Genomic DNA, 21668 nt, shown 5'->3' with positions numbered 1-21668 from the left:
TCCGATATGTTTTCCCACTTGGCATTAGCCTACCAGTCACACCCACACCTCGATCCAACAACCTGTTTTGTTACTCAGGAAGCTTGCTCAAATCCAGACGTACGTGCCTTTTTAGCGTACATACATATTACACACAAAAAGGTAAGCCTGAACGAGCTCAATCGAAAATGAGGCGAAAATATTCAATAAACCTTTCGGGGTGGCGCCACTGCGAAATTCCTTGGCATTTTACACACGCACTCTATTATATTCGATCGCAACACAATTCCCACCCCCATTCGGCCCCATTCGTGCGTACCGGGGATGGAAAAAGTCAAATGGCAACAAGCAACGCAATCTGCCAGGGAGAATGTTGTGCGCGAATGCGAAAGCATATTTTCACCTTTTATGCTTGGTTATGGTGATACGAGCAGGGAAATTGCGACCGATGGGGGCTGCTTCCTGCGCGAGGTTCCAGGGTGTTTTTTTTTTTAAATTCAAATGCGAAGAAAAGATTTCTACCGTGTTGTTTGTTGGTGAGCTCAACAGAAAGGTCGTAGATGGACGATGTAGCAAACAACTTGCCTAAAGGAAATGATGATATTTTAACGGGCTGACAGGATCTTCCGGTAATCATTCATGCGTTCCGGGGGGATTGAGCTAAGGTCAGTCAACAGGAAGCTGTTTTATTTGGCCTTGTCCAATTTTGCTGGCGCAATGACCCTCAACTCCGTTGAATTGCTGAAATCTCATGATTCATTAAATGTTGTTGTTTTTTTTTCAACAGAATGCTAGCAGATATCGTGTTATTCCAACGAATCAGCTCCATAAATGGATCCTCCAATTACACTGTTTACCATTAACGATTATCGAATCAATTAAATTTATCGCCACTTTAGACTAATTACCTATATCGACGGTCGCCCACACAACGCGTTCATTATGCCATTTGCAGAAGGTTTCAAAAACAACAACACCAACTGAATGCGTGAGAAGCAGAACCAAAGCAGGGCAAACATTTTGTCTGACAATGGCCGGTGAAAATTACACTCCGTCCTATCAATTGGCGGTCTCTAGGGTACAATATCCAACCAACTCACACTCCGACCGTTTTTGTCATTACCACCCACCAACAGCAACTACACACGCACACATGTACAACAAATTGAGCCAATTTGCTTTTACGACCCGCTAGAAAGTACACGCACAACACAACACCTGCGTGGCAATCCTTAACGAGTGCATGCCTGCCAGCAAAAAATAAAATCATCTTTAAAAAAAACCTCGTGGCAACAATTCCATCGCATTCAACCTGTAAGTTGAAGGTAGACGGCCTGCAATCCAATAAACAGTCGACAACTGTCAATCATCCTACGATCAAACGAATCCATTTTATCGTCTGCTGCCTAGCCCCTAGTCTGCTACCGGGCAGTTCCAGGCCAAATAGTAAAAAAAATGTAGATTTTAGCTCTCAGAATTCCATGAAACTTCGGAAAATTGTTCTCTAAAGCTGGGGACTAGGCAAGTCGAATGATGAACTCAGTTGAATTCAATTGGCTTGGAAAATTGAGCCTGTTTCAACTTTTTTCAATTCAAGTGTGTTGATTAAGTCAGTTGAATGGCATGGTTAACAAGTTCAATTCGCGTTCAAGTCAGCTGCATTCTACTGACATGCCCTGTCTAAACCCAGCTTAACAGTTCCAACCTGGATCGGGTATCAAGATTGGGTCTGCTTGTTTTCTGACAAACGTCAATTTGCTCGTTTGTTTTTAAAACCTAGCTCAGGTTGAGGTTCGCACTGACAAAAAGTTCTGTTTTGCACTGCACAGCAGTGGGCCAGGAAAAAATCAATAACGCTCTAGGATTGCATCCAATTGAGTTGTCGTATTGAGCAAAGTTTCTTGTCCAATTTGGATCTGAGTCAAACAATATATTTCATTTAAAGAAATACAGCTCTTACTATTTTATTATGTAGGTACTTAATTTACTATTGCAATAGATTTTGAACTTCATAAGGAAAATTTGTCTTATCAACTTGATAAAAAAAATCTTTTTTTTATTGTCATTACAGGATCAGAAGTCAGTAAAAGCCTTTTGAACACATCTTCAATGTTAGCAAGAAATTTTCTAGAATGATACTCTCAGAATTTACGGATGCTTTTATTGCGTTATCGCTCTTGAGCCTCTTTTGACACCATTCCGATTGGTATTTCGGAATGGCTTATTATTGTTGATCCATGTAAAAGAATTCTGTGCACGGAAGGTGAAAGGGGGTAGTATGGATAGTACTGTATGAACAGCTTTCCAGTTTTTTGACGTAGTACTACGTCTTTGATTTCTATATGGGGGTACACTTTGTGAAAACCGAAAATGGAACATGTAACAAATTAAGAAAGATTTTGAACGTTAATAACTCAGCTGCCCCTGGTCCAATTTCAATAATTTTATCACCTTTCGATCAGAAATATGGCTACGCATCGATAACAATGCTTCCGAATGTTGATGTTCAGCAAGAAACTATTGAAAAACTGGTAAATGTTCAGCATTGTCCAAAAGCGTCGAATTAACTAACAAATCCACCAATTACCTACATGCATAAGCTGCTTCCCCAGCACAGTCGCCAGAGAGTAGTAAGTAGACGAAACAAGTCGAAGTGGCATTCGCCTCCGATCCTCGGGCGCGTGCGGATAGGGAGGATGGAATTGCGTAATATTTTGCGCACTCATCTCCATACTCAAAACCACACGCTCCCAATGACCACACATAATGCTCTCCAGAGTGTTATCTTGTACCAAACATGGAAACAGGGGATACACTCAAAAAATATATCACAAATGTAATGCATGAAATCCTCGTGAATTTCACTAAGCTTTCAAAAAAAAAAAAAAAGTTGACAACCTAAAGAAATCGTTAATGGACTTTGTCGTTCAGTTTTTTCCTGAAAAGTTTTGTAAATAAGCTAGAATGAAATAAAAAACTTTTTTTTCCCATACAGTTTTAACCGCTTTACTACCAATCCCCAGAGAGCCAAAACATTAAAATTTGAAAGAGAAAATTCACTCTCAATATCTCAACATTCCATGTACTTTGATGACACTCTGTAACATTTTGTGGGGGAGGAAGGATTAACATTTGAAGTCCCTCCCATTTAGCATATTCTGCATAAAAAATACATAAAAATTCAGCCTGTAAGAAAATACTATTTATCAAAAATTTCTAGGAAAAAAAAACTAAACGTTAATGAATGATTTTTGACTTATTTTCACCATAATATGCATCCAAAGCGTTCCATCCACTTTTCCAAATTTCTAACTTACTATCAATGGAACAGCGCCATCAATGATAAAAAATAGCCATGACTTGGTGAAAACTATTTTTGTAGTTCTTTAAGAAATCTATTCCAACTCTTTTTTTATATGAACTTAGTGGCCCTGAAAAGGGCCGGTTTGGTAAGATTTTCGACGGGGAAATTAAGCGCGTTCACCACGGATACGACGAGCCAGCTGGATGTCCTTTGGCATGATTGTGACACGCTTGGCGTGGATGGCACACAGGTTGGTATCTTCGAACAGACCGACCAGATAAGCCTCGCTAGCTTACTGTAGAGCCATAACAGCTGAGCTCTGGAAGCGCAGATCGGTCTTGAAGTCCTGGGCAATTTCACGGACCAGACGCTGGAAAGGCAACTTGCGGATCAGCAGTTCGGTCGATTTCTGATAACGACGGATCTCACGCAGGGCGACGGTGCCTGGCCGGAAGCGATGAGGCTTCTTTACTCCTCCGGTGGCTGGAGCGCTTTTGCGAGCGGCCTTCGTTGCCAACTGCTTGCGAGGAGCCTTTCCTCCAGTGGACTTGCGAGCGGTCTGCTTGGTGCGAGCCATTTTCCTTCCGATGTGTTCACGTTGAAAGCTAACTGTGGAATAAAAAATAAAAACGACTTCCATTCTGTTTTATAACATGCGTTTGCTGTGATCAACCAATCAGAAACGATGAAAGAACAAGAATACAACAACTAACAAGGAGAATTTAACCCTCGAGTAGGTATAAAAAAGCCGAAATTTGGAATTTTTGTTCACTTTCGTCTCAACCTTCATCAACGATAAACAAACCATCTCCAACAATGACTGGACGCGGCAAGGGAGGAAAAGGACTCGGCAAAGGAGGAGCAAAGCGTCATCGAAAAGTGCTGCGTGACAACATTCAGGGTATTACTAAACCTGCTATCCGTCGTCTGGCTCGTCGTGGTGGAGTCAAGCGAATTTCTGGGCTTATTTACGAGGAAACTAGAGGCGTGTTGAAGGTGTTTTTGGAGAACGTTATCCGTGATGCTGTTACTTACACCGAACACGCTAAGAGGAAGACGGTCACCGCGATGGATGTCGTTTACGCTCTGAAGCGACAGGGACGCACTCTGTACGGTTTCGGAGGATAAGCATCATCGACTCAGACTAAAAAACCGGCCCTTTTCAGGGCCATCAAATGAATTAAAAAGGTGATTTTGATTAACTTCCTTGTCGGATTTAAAAGGTGGTTGGGATGTGATCGAATGATGATTTTTTTCAGTTTAAGATTATTAGATTTACTGGTATGAGATCTACCCAGCTAAAATTCCTATTCCTACACAAAATACAAACTCCTGCTGCAGTTAACACGTTGTCCTACGTCATCATTGCGTACAACCCCATTGGGTTGTCCCTTGTAGTTTTCAGCGTTGACCTCGAATGCTCCTACACGCTAAGAAAAAAGTATGCATTAATGCTTAGAGTTCAACCAGTTTCGAGAAAACCCGCACATACTCATAAAATGAATAAACACTGTTTACTCATCGGATGAATAAACGCGTTTTTCTCGAAACTGGTTAAATTTTAATCATTAATGACTAAAGACGTTTTTCTCAAAAGTGGTTAAATTGTGTACACCGGAACGATTTTAAATGGTTAATTTCGTATATTTCCATCATATTTTATTAAAAATAGTAGCAAAACAACAATAATGAAGAACGTTTATTTCTTGGTGACTTCAACATGGTGACGCAGAGTTCGGGGAAATCTTCAGACTTTTGCTGCCAGTTTCCCCTCTTGAACCAACCATTCCGTGACGTAGGCGTGCCAGTACTCCATATCGCGGAAACATCGACGAAAACTTGCTGCGCATCCTAGGCTAACTCAATCAGAGACACTTCAAATTCAGCCACTTTCTACGTGTCCGGCGACCTTCCCGTTCCATTGCCCACTGAACTCGATCCGGATCGTGCTACCGTTGGAAGCCCTCTGTAATGTAGATCAAAAGTTACTAAATAATGAAAGAATGTACCTTGTTAGATATACTTACTATTAGCATCGGCCATCTCTTTGCCTGATCCCCCTTATCCCACACATCCTGTCCAACTGTACCGGACAACACTTGTAACAGCTGAATCTGCTGCTCACTAGCTCCTCCAACTTTATCGTGGAAGAATATAGGAAACGGAATAGGAGGTTTTTGTTCCAGCACTCTATTGCGAAGGAAGCAGTAATTCCTTCCCACTGCTGGCGATGATGACGACTTCTTCTGGAAGTTCTCACCACACTCTTGAAACAAAAGGAAAGTTATAAATTACTATCAAATTGTCTATTATAATGATGCTATAAACAATGTATCTACCTGCGAAAATGTTAATCATTGTTAGCCGGCGGCGTTTTCGGAAAATAATTGTTCCCAAGTTTTTTTTCAGCCACCAGTGAATAAAATTTAAACACTTTTGTTGAAAAATGGTTTTCTCTGAAAATGTCTAAATTCTATACACTTTTTTGCTATAAATTTCAACCACTCTATGACAGCTCGAACAAGCTCCCAAAAGTGGTTAAAAAAATAGTCATCAATGCATAAACTCGTTTTTCCGTGTACGTTGATTTCCAACTTAGATGACAGTGCAACTAAGGAGTGTTGAAAAACGACGAACGAACACCATTCTCATTCAATCCTGTAATAGAGGCCGTTTTTGCTGGATCCATAAAAAATCGACGGGCAGTATTGCCATAGTTTGTATTACCTAATAATAAAAAAAAATGTCAAATAAGCTAAATGTATTGGATTTTAGAGTTGGAATACGTTACCTCCAGATGGTAAGGGTTCACCGGGTTCACTGATTCTCAGCCCAATCTTTTTGAATTCTTGTTTGATTGCTTTCTGTCGTTCTGCAAATATTTCGTTTCCCTTATTCACCGCCACTTTTTTAAGGGGATCCTGTAAGCTACATTGAGTAATAATTCCATGTCTTTAATTTGGGCACGTAAAATAGGAATGATTTCAATTTTTTTTCGGGTCATCAGAAATAGGTGCATTGCTACGGTTACTTAGTGCTTTGATCGAGGCGCAAATATTACATGCCTGTGAACTTGTGCCTGTGATATTACCAGTGTTGTTCCACTCACGATAAAAAAAATATCAATTTGCTCTAAAAATAGACCCGCTATCACTAGTGATATGCGATTGTAACTCACTCAACACATCAATCGCTACAATCTCAAATGATAGAAAAACTCGCTTGATTCATAATAAAAATTCACGTGAGATTTTCTGTCACTCTACTTATAACACTCACACCCGCACGGTCTTTGAATCAACCATGAATTCTTTGGCTATGCTTTCTGTCATTAAGATATTTTCAGTGTTCTCGAATGTCTTTATCTAAACGCTATTTAAAAACTACCCAAATTTGGGTAGAATCCATGCAGATCGGTCAAAGCTGAACCTACCCAGAAATGAGTAAACTGTGTTGGGAGTGACAAGTTGACAAATGAACAACGTCGATCGGATTCATGTCGATGTTCTTCATTTGTCAACTTGTCACTTCAAACACAGTTTACCCATTTTTGGGTAGGTTCAGTTTTGACCGATCTGGGTTGATTCTACAAAAAAAAAAAGTGAAAATGGAGCAACGCGCAACGCAGAGATCCAAATTCTAAGCGGCCAAGTTGAAAATGAGTGTCATCTTGCCAGGAAGAATCTTAGATAAGAGGAGACAATACGGGGGCGAAAACGAACCACTTTTCCGTCAAACGCGAACCAGATCGTGATTGGCCGATTTGAAGTGCGTAAGATAGAGATAGAGATAGAGATAAAAGAGTAAGAAGCCAGTTGTCTCCTCTTCCTCTTAGGGAAGAGCGGAAAAAATATGAATTTGAAATACATTTTTTTCCTTGTTAATCTTATGGAATGCTGTTGTGATGTCACGCAAACGTTCCATAGAACAACTTAGGAAAGAAAGAGGCGGTAAATTTAGAACGCACGATCTGTTTATCTAGTCATTCTTCGGTACAAGCAGTGTAAATATTTACATAATTTGACAAATATCAGGTAATCATGACAGCAGTAGGTCTCTTTTCTTCACTCAAATTGTAGTCAATAATCAAACGTTATGATTACCTGGGTTTTGCTAAATAAGGTAAATGTTTACATCGGTTGCACCAAAGAATAGGCGCTAGGTTACGTGTATGGAGCTTTTTGACGTTTAATCAGCGCACACTACTCTACTGTACCATCTTAATCGAAGAAGTGCAAGCAAGATGGAAACTGATTAGTGGGAAAAAATGAATCCATTAAACGTCGTGCTAGCTGCTGATCGTTTTGGCAGTTTGTTTTTCATTGACCTTTCTGACATTTATAACTAATGAGCTGGATTACCGAGGTGAAGCAATCGGTTCAGTTGTGTGAGTAAAACCCCTGTACGATAAAAGCAATTAGTGACGTCACTACTTGCGTTTACATTGATTTTTTGGTTTACTAATACAACAATATTTCACGATCTGCTTCACCTCTCTTTGTAGTTCATTGCTTTATAACACGCACACTTCACTAATCCTATTTTCGAGTAAGAAGCTTGTTATCCTCACTTTCACTGGTGGGGAGGGGGAGGGGGGGGGCGTGCTGTCACATCAGTCAACTGATCATTATTGTATGAAATTGGTTCCAAACGTAAACAAACCTTGTAGGTTTCTTATGGGTTGTTTATGTTTGGAACCAGTTATGCGAGGTAGGCGACGATTGTTCGTATTTGACAGCCACTTCCCATCTTGCACTTTCGCTCCAACCAAAAATATTGGTTTATTAATGTTATCCTCACTTTCGAAACATCAATACTCGTGCATATAGAATGTACTATTGACTGAGTGGTAGCTGGTGCACAGTGATACCACTCTCAAAGGAGTTGTACTTTTTTTCCTTGATTTGTTTTCCGTCGATCTTGTTTTCCGTGCTGAGCACCAATGCTACCGACTCCAGGGAGGCAGCTCCCACACCTGAACCCTACCACCTATCGACCCATCAACTCATGAACCCGGGACCAACGGCTTTGCTTTTCGAAGGAAGGCGTGATCAGAGATGTTATGCCTCAGAACATCCCGGTGGTGCCGACTGGGATTGAACCCAGGCCTGCTGGGGTGAGAGGTAATCACGCTTACCACTACACCACCGGCACCGCTAGGAGTTGTACTTAAAACGAAACGTTTGTGTATTTCGTTTCATTGAATGGTAAGTGCATGGGTATAATCCTTTGAGAGTGAAAATAGACAAGAATAAGTGAGTGCTGAGTTGTAATGTTGCATTGCTTGGGTTGACAGTAACTCAAATGAGTGACGTATTTAAAAATATCAAATGAGTTTTAATCAGAGCTGATATTTGGTTGGCGTGATATTTATGATACAAGTGATTTTCACAACACTGGATATTACTAATGACTTTTCCATCAACCATACTTAGTATCAGTTCTGAAGAAGCATGTATAGGAATGCCATTGAATGTGAATTCGGTTATTTTCAAATTTTTGATCTGCATCATTGTTTCTTCGACCTCTCGTTTAGTTACACAATTGTTGTTGTTCCAAACTATTTGTCGATTGCCAGACGATGGGTGAAAATATATGCGCAATGGCACTAAGCAAATTAAAAAAAAAAAACGATAGTAATTGTAGGAAGTGATATCTGTTGTCGAGCTCTTCAAAAAAGGTCATTTTATATTGTGAGTGGTAACTTGAGCCGTCACATCCCCATTTCATAATAACAGAAAAGTACCGCTGTTCTTAAAGATATGGGCAAATCGATTTATCTAAAGCCATGAATAGACGTTCTATGGTGTGATCAATTAAATTTTGTAGTAGAAATTTCTGCGCATGTTGGTCGAATACCAATACATAAAAATTTACAAACCGTTATACTATTACATAAATGAAAACTTATTTCTACTGACCAACTGGATAACAAGTGTCCTTATTTTCGCGAACTTCCTTATATGATGCATAAATATTGTATCCTTTATTGAGCGACATATTTCGTATGTTTTGGTTTTGCTGTTTTGTTAAATCATTTTCACACAAAAACCGTAAAGCTTCGTCTAATGATAAACAACTCATTTTGTCGTTAAAGTCTGATTTCACCAGTTTTTTAATCTCCGTTGCCATTACTGGAAAAGATGAAAGGTATTCGATAAAAACGTCTTAGATCTTTTGCAACTAACAAAAAATGATTTCTGGGGTCGTTCTTCAGGTAGTTTTGCAGTTCCATTATTTCCTTTGGAAATTTCAAGAGTTGAAACTAGCCAGTCAGATTTTTTTTGGAACAAGGCAGCTTTTTTCCGGTTGTGTTAAGCGTATTGTTTGTCAAATTTTGCTTTCACAAATCCTAGTGACTGAAGTGATGACTTTATTTCCACTGCATTATCTGCAATGCTATGTTTTTTCTTGACATACGATGCCACCTCATCGATCGGAATTTTCTTCAAAAATAAGTCCACAAACTCTCGTATTATTTACAATGCTGTAGGCTGTCATTTTCAATGTTATTTGAATAAGTTTAGCAGTGTTTTAAAGAACTTACCTTTGGCCATTGCGATCCACCGAAAGTAACAAATCAAGCATCGCATTATACAACTGGCCACATCCTTACAATCGCAAGGGATAGGAAGGAAAATTAGTTGAACATCTACTTAAGAAGGTGCAGGGATCCCACGTGAGGAAACATTTGTGTGAGTAAAAATGGAATATATTATAAGACCACTTTTCGACCCCGGAACCGTGTAACGCTGTGCGTTTGTTTTCAATTGAGTTGGCGGTAAAGATTGTGGAAAAGAAGTTGTATAAGTTGTAAATATTAGGTAACGTGTGTTGTCATATAGGTTGTAATCTTGTGCGAAGAAGCTGGTGTGTGTCTAAGCTATGTTTTACATTTAGCTTTGTATATACATTTGTAAGGTTTTATAGCAAGCTAGCGTTTTTTATGGAACAATAAATAAGATGGCTAAAGAGGAGAATTGCTAAATACGCGAAAGAGATAGGATTCAAATGAACACATAAATAAGATGGCTAATCGACATATGTTTTCGCGCCATATCCGATCCTTTTATCTTGAAGAAAACCTGTGGTTTCTTGGGGAACTTCTAATCTCGTCCATTTCGCTAACGAATCGGCTGGAAAGCAGATGTGTGTGACGCGGTTTTTAAGTTCTTAAAGTGGACTCTGTGAAAGTAATCTACGTACTCTAAGGTGATTAGTTTAAAAGGAGTTAATTGAGCCAGTTCAGTGATCTAACGTGTGGTTTTTTTGTACGTTTAGGTTAATTGTACTGTTCAAAGTAGTTGCGTCGCAGACATCTGCGTTTTTAGTGTTTTATCGTACAAAAATGTAATTTGTAAAACTTTTAAACATTAGCATTTTTGTAATTTCGTGTTTTTCGCGTTGGACAGCTCGTTCAACGGGCTTTTTTTGTACGGGCTGGATTTTTGACGAGTTCGGCAGTCATCATCGCCGGAACTTTGGCTTCGTGGCGTCATCAAAGCCACATTTTTCGTCCGTGAAGGACGGATCAGACCCGTGTGCACAGCGAAGGCCCGCCTCTCGTAGGTAGTAAAACGGAGGAGAGTGAAGACGCAAAATTTCTGCTTAGCGAATTGTTTCCCGATGGTTGCCAAAAGCCGTCGGTAAGGTCCCCATCACATTACAACCCCGGGTACCGTGACATTCGAGAGCTCGGACCGTAGGAGTACGAAGCCAATCGCGTACCTCGGTTCGGATTTCAACCAAAGAGGAGAGGATTTCATTCCATCTCGGGCGGTCAAGGCGGAAACACAGTACGCGAAGCCGTGCGACGGTACGTTGGTCTCTCTCTTCCGCGGAGCAAATCTCCCGGGAAAGCTCGACTCCGTCGATGCTCAGCTCTCTAGAAAGAAAATCGGAAGCCTTCCGTCCAGCCGCCACTACCTCCGCACCTCTAATTTCGGCCATACCGCACACGTGTCACTTTTCGTCGCTGCACGCCATTTCCGCAGCTAGATCGGTGCCATTCTGAGACCACCGCCATCATCACAGGTCATCGGAAGGTCGACAGTCGCCATCGCTAGGACCTTGGTAAGGTCTCCGGCCGCCATTATCGCTCCATCCGTCGCCATCACCGCTTCATCCGTCGCCGTTGCATCGCATCACATCGCATCGCATCCCACGGAACCTAAATCCTGCGCAGGTATGTCCGTATTCTTGTTTTCATGGCCATGAATTTAGTTTTTCCGTTGTTATCGGGTTTGTCCAACACAACACGAATGTAATCGTCAAATACGTGAATATAGTTTGAATTGGTTGTTTTTTGTTGTTAAGTCTATAGTTTTCCTTCATACCGTTGCGTCTCTTAGCTGGTTTCATACGTCACTGTGTATTCGATTCGTAAGATCTCTCTCTATTCATACATATTTGTTTTTAACCCGTTTCGTTGGGTTTATGCTGATAGAGCTTAGCATTTTGGATCCTTTCGGGGTTGCAGGTTTTTCGTGATAAAAGGAAGTGCGGATAAAAGTGTTCGTTTGATCTCAGGCGTTAGCGAAAATTCGGAGTTGATTCGTTGAGGTACTTCGAGAATCGTACCGTACCGGAGTCCTCTGAGATTTAGTCTCAAAGTGTCGGGCAAGTTTAACACGACCGGTGGTCTCTCTTCGTGAGAGTGGCGCTTAAGCCACCGTGTTTACAATTATCTCAGGAAGTTTCCCGCACGGTTACAACCGCTGTGTCCCAGAAGAAGACCAGCCAAGACTCTAAGCTACTGGTCTAGAGCCAACGGTAGCTTCCAGGGTCGGCACACAAAGCCACAAAGGTTCCGGGTATCAGGGCGTTCGGGTGAGAGAGACCTTTCGGATGTGAGGAGACCTAGGCCGAGGCCGACGTTGTCCGATGGTGTCACGAGGGACTAGCGGACCGCGCTATGACGCCGGTGGAAGGCCGGCGGGAGGGCGACCGACGAACGGGCAATCCGTGGAAGTAGAACCGGGGATGACCGCTGTACCTGTCCGGTACGTGGGTGGCTTGGCCTGGTAATAGCGGTGGTTAGCGGCCACAATGGTCGACTTGCTGCTGGAACTAACAGTCCGCGCTTTCACGGCAACGAGAGGCCAATCTTTGCTAGGCGCTTTGGTGACGACCCGACAAGCACAGTTGCTGGATAACTTTCGGTCTGATAAGCCGGACCCGGAGATGACTAGACAGCCGTACTGATACCGGACACTTCACAAACCACGTGGGTCGAAACGAGGGTCTTGATCCCGAAAACGTCTGTTTTAACTCCAAATTTAATTCGTCCTCGGCAGAGGCTCGCCACTTACTGATCCCGTCGCTCAGTCGGGATCTCTCCCCTCCGTTCTGCTTCGGCCAGTCGTTTGCGATCCTCTCCATCCGCCCACGATCGTAGGTAGCGTAGAGTGCTATCAGCTACCTACTGCTATCAGACGGCACACGCGATCCACGCCGTCGGGCGTTGATCGCCCCACTTCAAATCGACCGTTAGCTACACTAACAATTTTATTTGCCCTACTCCCCACATCTAATGATGGAAAACAAAATGTTACCCGCCGGTAACAATATTTATGAATCACTATTCGGCAATATAAAGTAAAGGTTATGTGAAAATGTAAAAAAATTAAATTAATACAAAAAGAAAGATCTCCCCAAAATTATCTGCTATAAGCCTGTCTTTCCATGTTTTCGAAGCTGTTTCATGCATCATTCTTGCCAATACTCTCCAGAAAACGTTTTCTTTTCACACCGAAGCATTGAGACCATTCATCACTCTTTCGCCTGCGCTACTGTATTGGGAGCAAATCGCAGGATTCACAGCAGAATGCGCTGACCCTTCAGTGTTTGGAGTACATCAAAACCCAACAGCTCTGACGCAGACATCAATCGCTTCACTATGCCACACATTTCTGGTCCGGGAGCACACGCCAAGAAAATAAAACAAGTTTGCAGATAGCGACATCTCTTCTGATTCTAGCAAACAGGATGAATCACGTTTCCTTCTCGATTCGAAAACATCCCAGAAAGCGAGAAAACCACCACAATCACACACGCATAACCGTCCGGGAGGCAGAATGCCAGCGCTAATCAGCCAAATGCAACCAAAAACAATCAAAGCGAAAGCACGCACAAAACAGAGAGCAAACTTAAAACAGAACCGTATCCGACGGGTTAAGAAACTCTTCCGATCCACCGAAAATAATAACTATACAAAAAGAATTAGCAACATATTATAAACCATGAAGAAAACTGTGCTCACGTGTTCTTTGCCTACCCAGTTAATCTAATCAAAACTCAAACCCATATACATGGAGCGTCGCCCGTAACTTGGGTAGATCACCTTTTCGTGGTACGTTACGGGATATAAGATCTGCCTCCGATTCCTAGTCCTGACTACTTCAAACTAGGGGAACAGGCTTTTTCAGTAATCCAAGGAACACATCTTAGTCCTTGTTAATTTTTATGCCTTGTTGATAGTGACAAGACCAGGGCTTCTGTCTGTCCTTTTTTTCATGAGCAGTCAACATAACCATTCATTCAATTTCAAGCTGTCCTTTGTGTGCGGTACTTCGTATACCATCCGTTGCTCCACGCTACTTTTCGCATTCATAATTCCAAATGCACAGCGTAACGAATAGGTAGAAAAATCAGTATTTGCTCCCTCTCGTAAAAAATCCTCTCTCGTTTAGTCACTCTGTTTCGTTTTGATTTTTTTCCACATTTTCATTTCGGTCAAGTTCCCTTTGTCGTTTGCTGTAGTGAATGACTGCAAAAAAAAATCAGTTCTACGGCAGTCACCTCTACCGCAGGTAGTGTTTGCAAACTTTTTTTTTACCCTTCTTACAAAGAAGGGTATAGATATCACTTGAAAAACCGACTATCGATCCGAGGCCCGGAGGGCCGAGTGTCATATACCATTCGACTCAGCTCGACGAGATCGGAACATGTCTGTGTGTGTGTGTGTACGTGTGTATGTGTGTATGTGTGTGTGTATGTAACGAAATGAGTGCGCTCACGTTTCTCAGCAACCGCTCAACCGATTTGGACAAACTCGGCGCCAAATGATAGGTCTTGGGGTCCCATTGAACGGTTTTGGAATCGGTGGACCGGTTCCGGAGATATGGCCGGAATAAGATCCGGTGAATATGGGCCTTCACGCTGGATTTAACGGAAAACGTATTAAAACCATCATGCGACACATCAAATTACTACAGAATTCAAAAATAAGATCAATGCAAGTCGTGTTAAGTGTTCCAGAACACATTGGACACACTTGGACATGTTCCGGGTACCCCGGGGAAGTTGCTTGAATATGAATTGATAAGGTGATTGGTAGCCTCACCAAATAGACTACACCCGGATATATTCCGGGTACCCCCAGGCAGTGGCGTAGCGTCACTGGATGACACGGGGGTGGGGGGCTTGGTCACTGATAATGACAATAAAATAAATAAACTTGAATAAGTAAGAAGGGTCTGTTCACACCATAGGTGGATAAATTCGGGTTTTTTTCCCTTTGGTTTGTTTTTTCCTTTGATCTTGTTTTCCGTGCTGAGCACCAATGCTACCGACGTGCCAGGAAGGCAGCTCCCACACCTGGACCCTACACCTATCGACCCATCAACTCATGAACCGGGGACCAACGGCTTTACTTCCCATCCGAAGGAAGGCGTGATCAGAGATGTTATGCCTCAGAACATCCCGGCGGCGCCGACTGGGATTGAACCCAGGCCTGCTGGGGTGAGAGGTAATTACGCTTACCACTACACCACCGGCGCCGTTATTTGCAAACTTAGCAGTGTGGTTTTTAATAAGAAACTGGTTGAAATTGGAAAGAAAATCGCAGGCAAGAGGAAGTTTCGTGATTTGGCGAAGGATTTCGTTGTGCAAAATTACGTGGGTGTGTGGTGTAGGTTGAGTGGTGATGAAAGTTGTAAATATTTCCAGAAGAATTTTGATGCGGGAAATTTTGTGCGTAATTTTCGCAGTACACATTTCGCGTAGGCCAAGGAAAGAGTTTTTTTTAAGGAGGGTGAGGAAGTGGAAGCAAAATCGAAGAAAATGAAAAAAAAAACGTCCGTGGCTATTAATGAACAAATCATTGTCGATTCGTGCGTGAAGCTTGTGGCTGTGAGGAATATGCCTTTGTCTTCGATTGACTGGCCCAAAATGCGTGCGATTCTTGACGCGCTAGCTAGTGCGTTAGGTACCAGTTTTTCATCGGGGAAAACCAAGAAATACATTAACATCGATGCTGATAGAATTCAGAGATGAGAGGAAAGTTAATTTCACTGAAGATCGACTCTGCATCGCGACATGCTCGTCATATTTTGGGGATTAACGTGCAATTTGAGAATGAAGACCAAATCGTCATAAGAACCCTTGGTAAGAAATATATTTTTGTTCAACCGTAGTCCCTCAACAAATTGGATGGTGTTGTGCTAGTGGTCACCACTATTTCATCGCTGTTTTTCCTGTCTCCGCTGTTTTCCAATTGATTGAAGGAAAGCGCAGAAAAAGCGGTGAGCAGATAGTATCACTCTTAATTATAAATATAAGGTGCGGTTCCATTGCAGCATACCTCACTTCAGCTTTTTTAATTAAACTTGTGATGCGTATAACAGAAATTTTTCCAATATTCCGAAGTAGTGCTTCACCCTACAACCTTGTTTCTAAGATCATTCGTTCTCAAGCTATGTACTCTTATAGCATGTGATGTTCTGAAAACCTCGAAAAGTTGAACTGAAATTCGCTGAGATAAACTCTATTTTTTCCTTCCATCTAATATAAACTCTACCCAAGGGCAACATTTTATTAAATTTTGATACTCTGATACCCGTTAGCCCACTCGCAAAGGAAATAAACGTAACATTTCACTAACCACCCTTTATTAGCACAAACCTGTAAGATAATAAAGAAATGACCCCAGTTCGAATTCTTTACCGTTTTTTCCCTCAAATTCGATACATTTTTTACGCTAGAGATTGCTGGTTTGCCTAAACAACAGACAGAAAATGTTCATAAATTATATTTAGCAAATCCACGACTAACCATACAAGGGTGTTTAAAAATATAGATTTTGCTCTACCCTGCTCAATTGATTACAATTTTTGAGTATTCTCCAGAAATTTGAACCCATTTGGTTGCGATCTCATACTGCTCTTTAATTTTTATAAGGAAATTATTACGAGAAAATTTGAGAAAGTTCTATCAAAAAGTAGTCTCCAAATTTTACATAAGAAAAGATAGTAGGCATACCCGTATATCATTTTGGAAAAAGGCTAAAACGAAGAAAATAAATCAAAATCTTTTTTTTTTCCTTGTAATTACCATATAAACCTCGAAGAGCTATTGTAGTATGAAATTACAAACCAGTCAGGTCAAACTCAAACGCAAAAGAATAATCTGGACGGACCTGCTTTGGTGGAGGTGGAGCAAAATCTGCAAAATCATTGCAGGGGTTTCTTTCCAAACACTTCTATGGCCACTAGAAGTCCTACGGGCACCAACTCCGGGACAATCCATCGGATGATCACAAAATTATGATAAACAGTCTCCTGCTGTAAATTCATGAATTTTGATACCCATATTGTAGCGGTTTCTTCCCAAACACTTCTATGGCCACTAGAGGCCCTACGGGAACCTGCGCCGGAATGGCCGTTCCGGGGAGAAACCTTAAACTGGTCCTCAAGTAAGCTGAAATTGTTTCTTGAAGGAGATTCTACTTTGATATCGATTCCTTCAAAATTCTAGCAAAAGGCAAGAAAATGCTTAGTTCTGAAACAATCCGGATTTCTTAGAACCAGACTATTCCAAATGGACATTGTTGGCAATGTCCAGAAAGAACACAAATTTCTGAATCCTATGGTGCCAAAAGATTCAAAATCGGTCAAATTTGGCCGTAATAGCAACCAGAGACTTTAAATATTAAAAATTAGATCGATTTGTTTGAAAACAGCCGAGTTATAGCGGTGAATATAAAATATTTCCTACCGCGTCTATCGAGAGACTCGTACAGCATAGCTCACCATTGGAAAAGAGAAATGAAAACAAAATACGCAGCATACTCCCGGTCATTCTGCAGCTTCAACTTTCAACATGCACGATAAGCGGGAGAATGAATGAATTGAAAAATCGGCTTCCACCGAGCTGCTGCAGCAAACAGCACACAAGCAATCGACAAAAGGCAGAACGACTGCGCCATTTTGCCAGTCAAACCAACGTGCTTGCTTTGCACATTGAATGCAGAAAACGTACGCGATCACGCAGTCACAGTCGATATGCGATCCCCTTTCAAGCCCTGGACAAGACTCGACTTTTTCTACCGAGAATGATCTTTAAACAAGGAAAAAAAATGAGTTCGTTGTCTTCATCTATGTGATTCCTAATCTTCTATTCGTTGTTCCCTAGTTTCAAGTGGTTAAGACTAGCGTTCTGATGCATGGTCATTATCGGTTTCATACCTTAATTTTGTTTCTAAAAAATCCAATTTTGACTGCAAAAGGGGCGCGCCTTTGGAGGGTGTTTCAACACTCCGAGGGGTATAAATAGCGGGACCTTTCAATTAGAGTCGGATCCTTGCGATAAATGCAAGAGGGGCAACTGTAAAAAAATCGAATACTTCATCATTTCTCAAAAGTGATGGAGTAATACGACATGCACTAAACTAAGGACACGGAATATACTACAATAGATCAATTTACTGGTCGTAGAAGTGTTAGGTCCCGAACAGAGGAAAAAAACATGGAGCGTCCGATTAAGTGTGTTAGTGCATCGTTTGCATTCTTTGGTCACATTTTCTGATCCATATCATCGCCATAATGCCAAAGACAATAGAACAAATATTCTATATAGACTTATCTGAATGCTCACGTATTAGTGAAACATTAACAGGCCGTTCTATGTATATGTGCAAGAAACAATATATTTCCCGTACTTACACTTTGAAAATTCAGAGCAGTATATTAATATTCCATCAGCAAATAACTGTGGTTCATAACTTATATTGAACGCAAATATCTGATTAATTGTTTAACGCACTAGTTAAAAGCTTTTGATTGGATCCACGAAGTTCATTTTTCAATATAATAAAATTTTATTTTATAATCATTCGATTTATATTATGCAATATTATAATATTACCAAGTTTTAACTGCTTACGTTAAATCGAAGACAACAAATCAAGAAGACTGGCAACTCTTCCATTTTCTCATACAAACGCTATGAGACAGGTACAATCGCGTCATCAAAGATTACATCCTCAGAGGAAAGGTTTGTGTATTTGCTCATTTTTCTATGCGTTGCTTCCACCTTCACTCAAGCGCAGCGCTATTGTATCTGTCGCTTGGATTCTGGCAAAGTTGCCAGTCTTCTTGATATGATGTCTTTGGTTAAATCCAAATATCTAAAATATATCTCAATATACCTCTGAGATGTTTTGAGAAATAATAGTCTATTTGATGAACATTTTGAATAACTGATGACATTTTGCGCTCACTTGCGCATTTTTGAGAAAATTCATTCGGAAAATCATGTATTTTTTTTAAATTTCATGTAATATTTATTTTTTTAGTATGCTTAAAAAATAGAATTGTTCTGGAAAAGATTGGATTGGCCTGTAGCGATCGAAGAAAAATGATAAATATTTTCTTTTGAACGATTTTACAAAACGTGAATTTCAGACCAATTTTACAAAACTTTGTATAATGCAGTTATTTGAGGATTAACAGATTTTATGTCTAAGACAACTTTTCATAATATGTTACGTTCTACAACTTTGCCGAGGACAGTAAACCTCTAGCGTGTAAAATAAAAAAGTTGAGATCGCTGCGCCATCTTTGCGGCCAAAACTTGAACTTTTTCTATGCATAAAATTGTAGTCATGACCGAGGGGGACTACTCTATCTACGATGCAGAAAAGATTGTGTTTTGCTGTGACTAGCTGCACGCACGCTGAGTAGATAGAAGGAAGATTTATGTCGATTTTGAAGATTTCCTGCAAAAAGATGAAGCACGATGCAAGTAGATGCGAGAAATTAAGGATTATTTTTCGAAGATTGATTCGCTAGTGTGAGATTGTTTGAGCATCTAGAATTGAGATTTAGATGTGTCGCCCCCCTTGGTCATGACTAAAAAAAGAAACTTTGCTCAAGACAACAACTCAATTGGATGCAACCCTAGAACGTTATTATTTTTATCCTGCTAGATTTCATTCCTGGCCCATTGTGCACTGGGTTGGAACTGGTTCCAACCCCGGTAATAAACGAATTCGCTATAAATTTGTGCCGTTATTCGGCCATTTTGACTCATGCCCAGTGAATCCAAACATATAAAGCAACCAACGACACAGCAAAACGGTTGCTACGGCTACCATGACAAACTCGCTCTGTAACATAGCTCGATCGAAGTAGTAGAAGTATAATACCCCGGACAGACTATGGCTTATATCATGTAATATAGGCTAGCTTGCAATGAGCACTCATACATCTAGTTTTCACTGGAAATCCTATGTATGAGTGCTCATTGCAAGACCGTCTATATTACATGATATAAGCCATAGTCTGTCCAGGGTATAAAGATGTATTCAGATCTGAGCGTGTATTAGTGGAGCGGAGCAAATTTTGAGTTGGAATGAGAGAGACAACTTTAGCTTCTCTCCCTCTCGTACCTTCGCAAAATCTTGCCCCGCGCGTGAAATACCGCCTGATATATTGCTTGCCTGCTTTGTTGAAATATACACGGACATATCTTGATCTGAATCGAGAAAAGACATAACAAAAATAAAATCCCATTAACACACGTGTATCATCTTCGGCTTTACTTCGTGAAGCAGCTAGCCAACGATTTGCTCGTTTCCTTCTACCACCCCAAGTGAGCTGTGTCGCACGGGCTGCTTGTCATGAACAAAATTAAAGAGATTTTATCATTATTGCTTTCCATTTCTGACATAGCGTTATCATTCGGTTCGTTGATCGCTTGTCTTTTTGTCATTTGGAGATAATTTTGATTCCTTGCCATGCCTAATTTTAGAAAATGCATTCGATTTTTTCAATAAATAATAGCACGAAAATAGCTTTGAAATGACGCATGGGACAAAGTTGTATGAAACTTGATTGCATTTTCTAAAAAAATATATTCTGAAAAAAGGTCAAAATCAATTTCATCAAAAAATTCAAAAAAGAAAATTGTTTCAATAAAAAAACATTTTTTAGATTTAAAAATTAATCTATTTAAAAGCATATCAAAAATTCTAACATTTCTTCTATTAACACAATGGCCACTTAAAAATTGACCAACATCGCAAAATATAAACTTTTTTCACGCAATTATGTGATTTGCAAATTGGGAACGATTATCTGAACAAAAATATGTTTTCTGAATAAAAACATAAATTAGTCCACCTCTGGTGATATCTGACCCTCTTTACTGATAATGATGGTTCTACCTTTTATTTTTGTGTGCAGTGTGTTTTTTTTGCGTCAGTTTCAACTTTGTATCAGACTTCATTTCGATTAGCTGAGGTGTTTTTGTGGGGAGTGGGTCATTTCTCCGAAGGACGAATCGCTGAACGGGTCATTTTGCCCAAGAGCAAGCCATTTTCTACGGTTTTGAACTTTTCTCAAAGCTCAGTAAATCAGTCTCGAAAAAAAGATTAATGAGGTTCGATTTTTTCAACCTGGCAAGCTATTTAAATGTAATGCTTCCTTCTTTTGAACATGAGCAGCTTTTTCGAGTTGTACTGATTTCGATTTTTTTTTTAAACAATCAATGTTTTACGTTTGTAGAAATGTTTCCTTATTTTAACATGACCAGTTCTTTCAAATTGAGCTGATTTCATTAATTTTTAAATTATCAATATTGTTGATTTATAGGAATGCTTCCTTCTTTGGTGATCGCAGTAGGCCGCGCTTGAAAGCTGACGTGTTTTTGTTTTGCTGCGTATTTTTCGTAAACGAATTAAACACATTTTGGCTTTAAATTTGTTAATTGGTGTGCTGAAATTTAGTTTCAAGTGTTCATAAAGTTATCATTTAGTAATATATCGTGTTTTGCCTTTGTTTGCCTTGATTGGCTCGGTTTGCCTTGAATCTAACCTACAAAATATACAACGCAGATTCAGTTCCATTTTTCGGTGTCGATTTTCATTGCCTCCCGGGAGCCCGGTTCTCCGAGTTCGGACGGTACACTTTCGACGTGTAGTTCTATTGAGAGATCGGTCCGGTTGGTGAATTAGCCCGGGAACGTGTTGATAATGTGTCCGTCGCGAGTTTTGGTGGTGATTCGGTGGCCGTCGATGCCGTGAGTCAGCAAGTTTTCCGCATGCAAAAGTGTTCGGCTGCTAGTCTCTCGCCGGTGTCGGAGATTGCGAGCAATATGAAAGATG

General features: G+C 40.6%; 2 protein-coding genes across 3 annotated transcripts in view; both read left to right on the top strand.

The window, feature by feature from the left end:
• LOC135700872 (uncharacterized) overlaps positions 1-21668 on the top strand; it is a 194584-nt gene that overhangs the window by 130275 nt on the left and 42641 nt on the right. The gene's annotated exons all lie outside the window — the stretch shown is intronic.
• LOC135700853 (histone H4) lies at positions 3592-4411 on the top strand. Its single transcript, XM_065221514.1, has one exon. It carries the CDS (start codon positions 4100-4102, stop codon positions 4409-4411), a length of 312 nt encoding a protein of 103 aa, XP_065077586.1. The 5' UTR covers positions 3592-4099.

The sequence above is a fragment of the Ochlerotatus camptorhynchus genome, unplaced genomic scaffold (genome assembly GCF_037179485.1).
Source record: "Ochlerotatus camptorhynchus isolate MF236.1 unplaced genomic scaffold, CSIRO-AGI_Acam_v1.1 ptg000013l, whole genome shotgun sequence".
NCBI lineage: Eukaryota > Metazoa > Arthropoda > Insecta > Diptera > Culicidae > Ochlerotatus > Ochlerotatus camptorhynchus.
Note: the sequence above shows the minus strand (reverse complement) of the source record. Positions and strands in the feature narration are given on the sequence as shown.

Excerpts from the sequence above, each read along its gene's own strand:
- LOC135700853 (XM_065221514.1), top strand. The coding sequence starts at position 4,100 with ATGACTGGACGCGGCAAGGGAGGAAAAGGACTCGGCAAAGGAGGAGCA.